Genomic DNA, 13214 nt, shown 5'->3' on the forward strand with positions numbered 1-13214 from the left:
AACGAGATTGGAGCCAGAGATAATTATAGAAATTTATAAGGATTCTGGTGTAGCGGCTAAAGAGAAGCGACCCTTTGATTCGCCCTCGACTATAGTCGGCAACTCTAGTTTACCTTTTTTTAAGTTGAATTTTAATGCAACAATCTTTATTTTTCCGAATAACGCAAAATAAGAACATAGAATTCTTAAGATGCGTCCATTCAACTTTTGCTATTTCAAATGTTTGCGCGAGGGACTAACGGAGCTGTTATTTTCAGATAATAAAGATAGTTTAAGCGTAAGTGTGACAGAAAATCCGGCGTTTAGAGTCACTTAACATCGGATGCTTGGGGGAATTTAAATATAATATGTCGATTAAATCTACGTTTGGTGATGAGAACAATATTTCGAACAGAAACGTGACAAGCTGACAGACTGAGAGATTGCCTCTAAAAATGGAGGGATCTCAACAGATCATAAATGAATTTTCGTTTCTCTCGTGTTATACTTTTGTTACTCTTATTCAGTTCAAACATTGTCATGTAGACGCAAGAGGTTGCTTTTTGGGACAATGTCTATGTAGGGAGTTAGCAGCCAAATGTTTGTAGACATTGCATTTAAATTTCTGCAGGTCAGTACTATGAAGGAACCAGGAGACCGAGATGAAATTCAAACGTCTATCAGTCCGAGGGTAGAAGCTATTAGAGTAGTAGTGTTTTCTGTGTTTAGGGACTTCTACAGTGAAGGGGTGTGATTTTGCTGCTTGATAGGTTAATCTGAGCTATTTACGGGAAGGTGGCACAAGTGCTACGAGTTAGAGTACATTCTATTAAAGTACTTGTATAACAGGCACAGGGATGCAACATTGCAGTGATGCGACAGGATTTGGAGATTGGCTGATTGTGCGAGACCTATTAGATTTGTAGAATATTTTGTAAACTCTGTTTAAAAGAAAGAGAATAGTGCTAGATACACCGCCCCACGGGCGAATGGTAGCTTTGTAAAGATACCGGATGTTGTCGGGTGTGAGTTATTTTCTAGCATGTTAGAAGAGATCACTTTCTTTGAAGCGACCTTGGCAATATCCTCAATGTATTTGTTCCAATTCATGTTGCCTGTGAAAATTTATCCGAGGAGTTTCAACAAAGAGCTCCCAGGTAGCAGGTTATATTTTCAGTCGAGTATATTTGTTTGTTTTTATGCATTATAACGTCCTTGATCAGTTGTCACCGGATATGAACAAACTATCGATCACACGGTAACATCTATTCCATGCAATAGCTTAAGAGAATTCTAATGAGGATGAAAGGTTGAAAATTCTGCGTAGCTTAATTGTCATACATATTTCAAAACTTTCTTTCTCTTATATATATATATATATATATATATATATATATATATATATATATATATATTTAATTGTCATACATATTTCAAAACTTTCTTTCTCTTATATATATTTGTCATACATATTTCAAAACTTTCTTTCTCTTATACATATATATATATATTTAATTGTCATACATATTTCAAAACTTTCTTTCTCTTATATATATATATATATATATATATATATATATATATATATATATATATATATATATATATATATAGGGTGACTCCAAAAAACGGGCCCCAACTCTAATTAGGTCCCGTGTCTTAGTGTTTTGTCCGAATGAAATGAAACTTTGGTCAAAACTAGTTTATTATATTCAAAACATCACATCAAAACACAAGGGTCTTTGGCCTTTTTTTCTCCGTTCTACAGCCTATGTTCTAGATGGCCCCCATTTAGCTTTTGTTTTTTGGGGGCCACCCTATATATATATATATATATATATATGTGGGCTAAAATTCTAGAATATAGTAAATATGTTCTAGATGGCCTCCATTTAGCTTTTGTTTTTTGGGAGTCACCATATATATATATATATATATATATATATATATATATATATATGGGCTAAAATTCTAGAATATAGTAAATTAAATAGTAAATACTTTTTAACACAATATGTAGTTCAAACAAAATAACTTGCTTTGGACTAAACGAATTTCCATCTTGAGTATATTTAACAATTCCTTTATTTTTATGTTCGCTTCTGTTTAAATTAAGGATTTGAAAAATGAGGTAAATCTATGACGTCACGTTAAAGCTATAATTATTTTGTTAACGTAATCTTTTAAGATTTACAGTAGAACCCCGGGATACGGTGACCCAAGGATACATTTTTTCAGGTTACGATGTGGAATACGATGTTTTTCCAGCTCCTGATTACGGTATTTGCGCCGCCTTATGATGTTATTGTTAATATTATTTGATTATATACATATGTATTATATACTCTACTGTATTTTGTTACTAATTTTTAATGCCGTATCCCGGAGTTCTTTTTTTTTTTTTTTTTACAAAGGCATCACCACATTATCCACGCCCAGAGGCCACTCAAGGATAAGGGTTAAAGAGTGTACAGTAGAAATTGGTCAATATAGTAATCATTAGTAATGAAAATTTGGTAAATTTAATAACTTATATGGAACGGCTCATCAAGAACTTATTTACTTTAGACTTGAACACAACCATATTGTAGTCAGCCGGAAAGCAGGAAAACGGAAGACAATTCCACAGGCGTGCAGTTCTAAGAAAGAAGCTTTGTTCATGGAATCTACGTTTAGGTTTAGGCACAGATAAAGAGTGGGGGAAATTATTGATAGTGTTTACAGCTAGACGAGTATTTCTTGTGAAAGTTTGGCGAGGGGGGACCATAGATTGAAGCTCAGTCGAACACTTTCCATGAAAATAACGATACATCAGAGACAAACTCGCAACATCTCTTCTGTGAGATAGAGGTTGCAAGGAGGAGAAAAGGACATCTCCTACGAGGCTACGAAGTCTATTTTGAACTCTATCAAGACAGGTCAAGTCCTTTCTAGCAGCTCCTGCCCAGATGTGGCAACAGTATTCCATCCTTGGACGTACCTGGCTCTTATATAGATAGAGAATAGCATCAGCAGTGAGACTGTATTTATAAGAATAAGGCAATTCTAATAGCTCAGTTTGTAGAACATCATACTGAAAATCTGCGCTTTATTTGTTGAGAATTATTATTTAGTAAACTCTCAAAAACTCAGTATGTTATTGCTGTGTGGTGGTAAACTGTTGAAAATTCAGTATGTTATTGCTATGTTGTCGTATTATTTAGTATGAAAGGATAATTTTTTTACGAAGATTTTTTATTCTTTGATATAAGTGCTGTTTAAATTTAAGTTGCAAACTAAATTTAAGAAGCCAATACAACACAGATTAAACATATATATTTATTTGTTTGAAAAAACAAAATTTTCGGCGATCAGACTGCCTTTGTCGGGATGGAAACAGTTTTCTTTTCCTTTTTTCCGTGATAATTATCACCCGAAAAGCGAAACCCATTTGCTGTTGTATAACAGTAAGATTATAAATATCCAACAGAACACGTGATTTCTCGTGATTTGAATTATGAATATTTTTCCCTCCGAAATATAAGCACTGTTTAAATTTAAATTGAAAACGTAAGTTTCAGAAGCCAATAAAACGCAGATTTAAAAAAATAAATAAGTATTTATTTCATTAAAAATCCTACATTTTCGGCGATCATAACGCCTTCAAATTATCCATTTAAATGTTTTTGACTGACACACTGACAAACACACAAACACATATGCACAGAAAATGCTCCCTTATATCATGTGTATGAAGACATAAACCTATAATTGCAACTGGGTTGATTTGATCACCTGTTCATATACATTAGCCTAAAGGTTACAATATTATGTTTTTGCGTAATGGAGTTCTGAGAGGGGATGGCGTAGCACCAACTGCGAATGCTTTAATTCCCGATTTTAACGAGATTGGAGCCAGAGGTAATTACAAAAATTTATATGGATTCTCGAAGTTAGATCATAGAAAACTCTAATAAGTTCTTAACTCTAGAGAATTACAAATATTTCTAAGGCTACACCGACTTCTTAAATGTGTCAAGCATCTGTGTATTATTACAATGATTGGATGAAGAGGATGAACGGATGAAAATGGAGGCGAGTAGATAGGAAACTGAAAAACGTGATCACATGTTATCAATAATAAAAAAAATATTTGTTGATCTTAAGATAAAAATATTACGTAAGGCAAATAAAAATATTCTAAATGTTATTAAAAACTAGCAGGGAAACCCGACGCTGCCTGGTATTGAATGAGAATCAATCAATATTCCACACTTTTATTGCAGTCGAAACCATCGAAATCGCCCATTTTCAATCAAACAGATTGAGTGTCTGCTCTAGTCCGGGACCCACCGCGGTGCACCGGGAGAAAGAATCACATGCCCCCCATCACAGTGGCTTAGTCCACAATATATCGTAGTCTATATTGCACTGCAGAGAACCTACTGTTTATTTTATCCAATTATTTTTATATAATGGCTTGAATTAAAATTTAAAATGCAAAAGTCAAGTATCATGATTCAGTTGTGCTCTAGAAAGAAACATTTATTTCGAACGCGCCCCTTTCATATAAAAGAACCTAGTCGTGATTTTATTTGCCTGACCTTTCTGTTTGCTCAGTGATAAAACTTCTCAAATACATTTGTGGTGTTATGTTGTATAAGGTGTTAACTTTGGTCAAAATTGGATTGTTCTTTCTTTAATCAGACTTTTTAATTATCGGTGTTCGATACTTACCAAAGGCATTCCGATACAACACCACCTAGGAACACTCCCAGACACATAAAATACTTTTATGTGAAATTTAAAAAAATCAGCCCAGCGGTTTCAAAGTCCATAAGGACTGAACACACAACGTAATTTTTATGTATAAGTAGATATGTGATATTAAAAAGAATTCATCTCTCATATTTATTGTATGAAATAATTATGGAATATTTTTTTGCATATTCTGTCTATTAATATCATACCGTGGTATTGGGGATTCAATCACTCCTCTAATTCTAATTTATTATTATTATTATTATTATTATTATTATTATTATTATTATTAGCTCACTGTGAAATTATCGAATCCATCTCTTAAATGCGCTGAAATTAATTTTACCGAACCTTGGACTAACTACTAGGGAGGCCGTCCTATCACCAGGTGCAAAGGTGTAAAGTACTGGGATTGCTGTACTGACATTTTTTGAATGGATTCTGGGCCGTGCAGTAGCTTCTGGTGGGGCTTCTCGATACCATATTAGTGAGAAATTGTTATGGCTTTACTTTATCATGGTCTAGAAAAAATATTATTTCGTTTATTTTTCGCCCTTATTTTCCCTTTCTGACCCGCTCTAAGTCTGTCGACCTGTTTCACAAATGTCCAAACTCCATCAAAGAAAGAATAAAAAATTAAGCCCAGAATACAAAGTTTCAACATAGACCCCCTACTACGTCTTCTTTTCCAATATCAGGGGTCTACGTTCCAACTTGTCAGAGGTTGAAATCCAATTACAGGAGACTAAACCAGAAATATTATTTCTAAGCGAAACTGGCACTGGGCGGACTATTTCCCTAGATGAGTTCATGATTAAAGGATACTCTAACTTAACATAAAAATCTGACCCCAAAGATCGCCATGGGCATGGAATATGTGCGTATATTTCCATGTGGTAGGGACATCTCCAGAGAGGATCCTGAATTTCCCTATATTTGCCTCCGAGTAACACTTGCTCACATCACTGCATTTATATTTTCCCGCCATCACCTCAAAACAACGGAGTTACTATCTTTAAGAGCATATCTGAGAAAATTGACCAGATTCTATCTGTTCATCGTTCAGCTAACATTCACGTCTGTGGAGGCTTCAATGTTCGCAATGTGGAATGGTCAGCCCACTAAAACAAGACAGATGTTGAGAAGAGATGCTGTCATGATTTCTCTATTGCTTATGACCTAACAGATTGCCCATCATTGACAGTCAATGTGCAAGTCTCCTAGAATTGTTCTTACAACTTGCCCTGAGCTATGTTTATCCTCTGTTCTGTCTCCACTGGTATTTTCCGACCACTCGGAAGATAAATAAGACGTACCTCTCCATCGTACAGTATATCGATACTCTATGGTTGACTAGGATAGCTTTTGTACATTTATATCAGATCTACCTCTGCGTTCCATGTCTAAAAGGAATGTGTCCTCTATAATATCAAACCTGACAGAATGGTTAATTGTAGGTATAGGCCGCTTCATACCCTAAAAAAAAAAAGAAATCCACCAAAAACCTAACAGCCAATCATGGTTCTTCCTAGAATGTGCTGCTGCCATGTCGCACAAAAATCAGCTTTTATATTGCTTTCAACGTAATAGATGTACTGAAACTAAAGCCGCCTTCAAGACTGCCAGCAACCACCATAAAATAGTAATAAAAGACGCGAGAGGGTTGTATGCTCAGTTCGTCAAGTTCAAAGTAGCTGAGCAGCGGCTTAGTTCTCACCAGTTTTGGCAAATAAAAAACGGGGTCCTGAACAAAAGTGTGTGCTCTATCCCAACCATTATCAATGGACCTGAAGTAATTTCATCAGCATCAGACAAAGCCAAACTCTTTGCGAAGAGCAAAATAAATTCTACCTTATGCGATCAGGGCAGCCCCCCCCCCTCCCCCGTATTTTCTCCTGTGTCTGAAAACACGCTATGAGACATGCAAATATATGTGCGTGATGTTGCCAAGCTAATCAAAAACTTTGATTCCAGTAAAGCAACTGGCGGTATTCCTATGATAGTGCTGACAAAACTTCAACCAGAACGCTCCCATACTTACAAAGCTGTTTAAGCGTTGTCTTAAGGAGACTTGCTTCCCAACACACTAGAAAACCTTACCACTATTCCCTGTATTGGTGAAAGGTATTATTCCTCTCAGTACAGACCAATCAGACTCCTGTGCGTCATGAGTGCTGTGCTGTGTTAAATAGTCAACCACCTCAGTAAAAATGACCTCCTCAATGAGATGCAATATGATTTTCGTTCTGCTAGATCTACAGCAAATCTGCTAACAGTTATATCTCATAGAATTATCGAATATCTCGATTGAGGCTTCCTTTCTAGAGCAATTGCTCTTCACATATCAAAGGCCTTTCATAGAGTATGACATAAAGGTCTACTCTACAAGATCCTCAGCTGCAGTATAGCTGGAAATGTCCTTTCAATTATTAAATCATTTCTCTCTGATAGATTCATAAGAGTAGTGGTTGATGGGCAGAAATCAGAAGCTCACAGTATTAATGCTGGATTCCTTCAGGGGTCTATCCTGGGCCCAACTCTCTTCCTGATCTACATCAATGATCTTCTAAATTAAATCCTAAGATCATTCATAAATATTTATGCTGACGACACGACCACATATGGTCACACTTCAAAGGCCGTAAATGACAAATTCTGTCTGATTCTCTCTCCTCTGATCTTGAGAACGTGGTGAAAGAGGTGCTTGTTAATTTTAATGTATCTAAAACCAAGTTCCGATCTTTACATCATCAACGCTCTGATTCCCATCTGGCATCAATTAAAATGAATGGCTCTAATCTTGGGGAGGCTTCATGTTTTGACAAGCTTCTGGGTTTGACCTTTACTCCTGATCTGAAATGGAACACGTACATCAAATCCATTGCTAAGCTCGCTGAAAAATAGTGGCGTCATTCTACTGGACCAGTAAATATCTCACCGCTGATGCAATTCTCTATCTGTATAAGAGCAAAGTACGTCCAAGGATGGAGTACTGTTGCCAGATTTGGGCAGGATTTGCTAGAAGCAGCTTACTTGCCTTGATAGAGTTTAAATTAGACTTCATAGTCTAGTGAGGGACGCTCTTTTCTCTTCGCTGCAACCTCTTTCCGACAAAAGAGATGTTGCAAGCCTGTCTCTGCTTTATCGTTGTTTTTATGGCAAGTGCTCGTCTGAGCTCCAATCTGTGCTCCCCTTTGCAAACTTTCATGAAAAACACTTGTCTAGCAGAAACCACTATCAATAATTTTCCCCACTCTTTACCTGTGTCTAAACCTAAATGTAGATTCCACGAACAAAGCTTCTTTATTAGAACTGCGCGCCTGTGGAACTCTCGTTTCTTTGCTTTCCAGCTGACTACAATATGATCGTCTCCACGTCCAACGTGAACTAGCTCTTGATGAGCTGTCCATTTAAGTAATCCAAGTTACCAAATTTCTCCTACTTTATTCAAGTCCAATGTAAATAAGTTCTTAATTAGCCATCCACTTAAGCAATCCAATTTACCTATTTCCATTACTAACGATTACTACGACATTGTCCCATTGACTACCGTACACTCAGTAACCCTTATCTTCGAGTGACCCCCGGGCCTTGATAAATGATGACTCCTTTGTAAAACAATTAAAAAAAATAAAATGAGTTCACAGCTAGTTGAATATATTCCATTCGCTTAAAGAATATCCATATATTCTAAACTATGACTTGCTATTTGGTGGATTCTAGCCCGCAATGATGACACTGCCATTATTCTAAACCTTATATAAGATCTAACTCATTTAAGATTTCTGTCGCAAATTATTTAAACTTCCTTAGGTCACATGTTCAAGCAAACCGATTATCTATACTTATATATGCGACGACACAGCAATTATCCCTTACTTTATAATAAATGCTAATGCCTTAATTTTTATATAAATAACTATAAACATTTAATGTCACACAAGCATTGGCGAGTAATAAACGTGTATTTTTCTAGAACCATCCATCACAACCATTTCAAGTGTTAAGAAACGCAAAAGAACATATCAAGTCAGACAATCCCCACCATTTTCAATTTAATTCTCAGAAAAGCATAAAAAAGTCAACGGTTGGTATTTTTTTTTAAGTTATCAGATATGATAATTATAAGTTATATATGAAAAATGAAATAATTACGTAATTCTATAAATTTTTATGAATATTATTGCGAACACTGGTGAGGCATAATTTTTTTCTTTGTTGACCCTTGCAATTTTGCTTATTCTTGCATTTTTTCAAAGCTTAATCTTTTAATTATACTTATGGCAATTAATATTCAACTATTCCAAAGAGATACCCAAAGCAAAACTAATAAACAATAGAATAATAACAAGAAGTTACCTTGACAATCTGGTATGTCGCAAGCAATCCCTCGCCATCCGGGGTCACATTGACACTGGTGTGTGGCTTCATTGCACATACCATGCCCCATGCAGTCTATCGGCCAACCGGGACACTGATGCCTCTCGCAGGTGTCACCCTTGTATCCTTCATAGTAATTACACTGGCAGTTGTTGTTCACGTCGCACTTGCCGTGATTGTTGCACATCATGTGGCAACTGATGCCCGTGATGCAGGGTTTCAAGCAGCGGCAGATGCCATCACCATTATTGGTCCCGTTTATACAAGGAATCTCACACTGGTCGCCGATCCAGTCCGTTGTACACAAGCACTTGCCACCGTCTACACACTTGCCATGAGTTGGTCCTAAAAAAAAAAAAAGAAAATAAAAGAAAACGAAGAAAACGTAAAAGAATAATTCATGTCTACACCCCCCCCAAACCTTTTATACTCATATTTACTTTCAACAAAGTATATTAATAATTTATGAATTATCAACGTGTTTATGGTATCACATTAAAACTACTTCATATAAAACGAAAAAGATAAAATTTGGCTCATTCTTATGATGTCAGGCGAAAGTCTGCAATATCTCTGTAACATACGTCAGCATTTTGGGACTTGACATGAACGTGACATTACAGACTCAAATGCATATATGGGGATTAAGACCAGAAGCAAAGGAGGAGAAGCAAAGAGAAGAGAAAGAAAACAACGCATGGTGATTGGCAAGTTTTTGCTAGACGAGCAGCGAGTCTTCTATCTCCTACTACCCTGTCCGAGAGTGGAACTTTGTGAAAAGCTTCCGGCCACCGTTATGGACTTTGGTGTGGTTTCAAGTGAGGGTCACATCATGCCACCTCACATCTTCGAAGTCGGCTTGAAAGTCAACACCAAAAATATGTGTGCATAATTGAATATAATGAAGAGAATGTACAGTTTGCATACATATATTCATTTAGTCATTATTTGTTTTGATTTCGCGAATTATCTTTACAAATACTTATTACGAAAGATGATAGAGCTCACCTGAACATGGCGGATTTCCTGGACAAATTGGTTGCGAGCAGTCGTCATCTGTCCACCCTGGATAGCACTTACAGATACTCCGCAAAGAATCACAAGAACCATGTCCACTGCAAGCGCCGTCTGTTCCCGGGCAACCACGTTCTTCACAAAGTCGGCCGACAAATGCGTTTCCTAGAAAACAAGTTAATACGATTATTAACGATATGACGTTTCTGAACTTTTGAGATGAGGATTGGTTATTCTTATTCGGATTCAGCGGACTACTGTTTTCATCTTGAGTGCGATTTTCACAACGTATGCTACCCCCCCCCCCTCGTGAAGTAAATAAAAAGTTCCACTCAAAATTCCGTCCAAATTCCCGAATTCGACAGAAACATTCTCGAGTTCGAGAAGATACACCTGAAGAAAATAGGAGATTACATCGATCGAAACGTTGTGAAAATCACACTCAAGATTAGAACAGTAGTCGGATGAATCCAAATAATACCATTATTAACGATATCACTAAAAAGCGAAAGTTTGAAACTCGTAAGAACGAGATATCTTAATAGAACTACTATGAAAATACATCAACGAATAAAGTTAACAAATTATATTGTTAAATATAAACATCATTTATAGAAGCGCAAATATCATATTCATATAGTAATACGATAAGTTAGAGAAATAATATTTATATAGTAAATACACATAGAGTAAAAAAGCTACTAACGCCCGAAAGTATCCTGTATCTCTATAAGGCCACAATTCGCCCATCTATGGAGTATTGGTGTCATATTTGGGCTTTATCATCTGCTACTAGTTTCTCACTCCTAGACAAGGTTCAAAAGAGAGTCGTCAACATGATAGGTCCTGAACTGTCATCTAAGCTTCAGCCTCTGTCCCATCGACGAAATGTTGCATCTCTCTGCCTGCTCTACAAGTATTTTAATGGTGAATGCTCCGACGAACTGCAAGCACTTGTACCCCCTCGATGTAAATATCCCCGACAAACCCGACAAGCAGCAAAATCCCACCCCTTCATAGTTGAGATCCCTAGATGTAAGAGAGCATTTTACTCCAGTAGTTTCTTCCCCAGACCCGCTAGACTTTGGAATTCCCCTCCAGGTTCCTGCTTCCCCAACTGAACTGACATGCAGCAGTTCAAGTGTAACGTGGACCGACATCTTGCTGTCCAACTCCCCACATAGTGCACCTGTAGCTTATGTCCCTGATAGTAGCTCCCTACATCAAAGTGGCAATGTGCCTTGTTTTGGGTGAAAATGTAATAAAAAAAATAAAATAATAATAAAATGGTGAAATAGCGGCTTTTCATTTAGTTATTTTATTGATTTCCTCGATAATTTAGAAAATGCGATAAATATGAAGAATTACTCGACCCTCGAAAATTCCTTTAAAATTTCCACTTTTAGAAGTTTTCGGGTGCGCTGAAAAAGGAAATAACGTTTAAAGTTACGGCAAACGAGTAGTTTCCAAGATATGAACAAATGTGGACAAAAAGTGGGGGATCACTTTTCCATAATAATTTAACGTAAAACGGGCCCCCACTTCATGATCACATGGAGGGGCAACGTACAATGAACACAATTTAACGTAAAATACTAATAACGTTTAACATTTCAGGAAACAAGTAGCTTCTAACAGAAAGAAACAAGTAGCCACAACACCTGCATCTCTACCGCCTCCAACCAAATGTAAACAGTTAATGTCGGCGCGTTACTTACGTTAAAACGGTAAATTAAACTGTAGAAGCACCCGTTAAAAAACCATACAAGTTCTATAATTGAATATCCCTCTCAAAAAACATAAACCGGTAGCCCCCCCGCCCCCAAAAAGGTGTCCATAAAGAAGGTGCATTTCTTCATGAAAGCTACGTATTTCTTTCTGTTGGAAGCTACTTTTTCCCTGGAATGTTAAACGTTATTCGTATTTTACGTTAAATTGTGTTCATTGTACGTGTCTCCCAATGTGGACATAAAGTGGGTGCCCGTTTTACGTTAAATTATTATAGAAAAGTTACCCCCTACTTTTGGGCCACTGACATTTCTTCATATCTGGGAAACTACTCGTTTGCCGTAATTTTAATCGTTATTTCCGTTTTCAGCGCCCCCGAAAACCTTTTAAAGTGGAAATTTTAAAGGAATTTTCGAGGGTGGAGTAATTCTTATTATTTACCGAAAATGTAAAACTATTCAATTACTTTCTATTTTATTTAATTAAACATTTGAATAATACTGGGCGCAGTGCCATTATTATTAATTGTTGAGATATTTTCTTTATAGTTTCAACATATATTATTAAAAAAGAAAACATGTGATAACGCATAAAAAGTACAATACATTTAAAAAATATTTTTCTCCTTAACTCTAATTCAACGTTTAAAAAACAGAAATTAGACAAAAAGGAAGTAAATAAGGGGTAGGGTAAATAATAATAATAAAAAAAAACTCTATTAAGACGTATTTCAGTCGAGACTTTTCAAAAGAAACGCCGACTACGAGGGACGACATTGTTTAAAAACGCAGTTAAAAACCATAAATTACTAGCGGAGTAGACAAATATAAAAAATAGCATGAAGGAAAGAAAAAAAAAAAAGGAACAATCACATCTAACATGTCCATCACGGATAGCACTTACAAATATTTCGCTATCTTTCTTCTTCTTATACGAAGACTGTTGACGCAAACTAGTAGACACCGCCTCGAGAATTTTAAAGTGGATTTTTGAGCGTGCTCTGTGTAAGATAGAGAAAGTTTCATCCGTGTACTATCCAATGCAGATCTGACACTGCAATCAATGTTCAGCGATAGGCGACTTATGAGCTTATACACGCTCGGATGTTGGCCACTTTTTTGCCTAATTTGGACAGTATTATTCAAATGTTTAATAAAATTATTTATCCATAAAAATCTATTTAATTTTAACGTAAAATAAATAAATAAAGTCTTTTGTAAACAATTCATGAGATCTAGGAAAGTTCATATATATAGTTCTTAAAGTCTTTGATATTCATATATATATATATATATATATATATATATATATATATATATATTTGGTAAAACTGGTAATTAGTAAAAACATGAAGAGAGTGCTCAATACTATTG

At 36.0% G+C, this 13214-nt stretch overlaps 1 protein-coding gene across 1 annotated transcript in view; it reads right to left on the reverse strand.

The window, feature by feature from the left end:
- The window catches only part of LOC145249431 (uncharacterized), a 911941-nt gene that overhangs the window by 87331 nt on the left and 811396 nt on the right, over positions 1-13214 (reverse strand). Inside the window, exons 103-104 of the mRNA XM_080110989.1 lie at positions 10108-10278; positions 9079-9444 (exon numbers count right to left, since the gene is read on the reverse strand). Of these exons, the coding sequence (XP_079967115.1) occupies positions 9079-9444; positions 10108-10278 (537 nt within the window). The remainder of the gene's footprint in view (positions 1-9078; positions 9445-10107; positions 10279-13214) is intronic.

Source organism: Euprymna scolopes, chromosome 28, assembly GCF_053919585.1.
Source record: "Euprymna scolopes isolate OS-2025 chromosome 28, ASM5391958v1, whole genome shotgun sequence".
In the NCBI taxonomy this organism is placed as follows: domain Eukaryota; kingdom Metazoa; phylum Mollusca; class Cephalopoda; order Sepiida; family Sepiolidae; genus Euprymna; species Euprymna scolopes.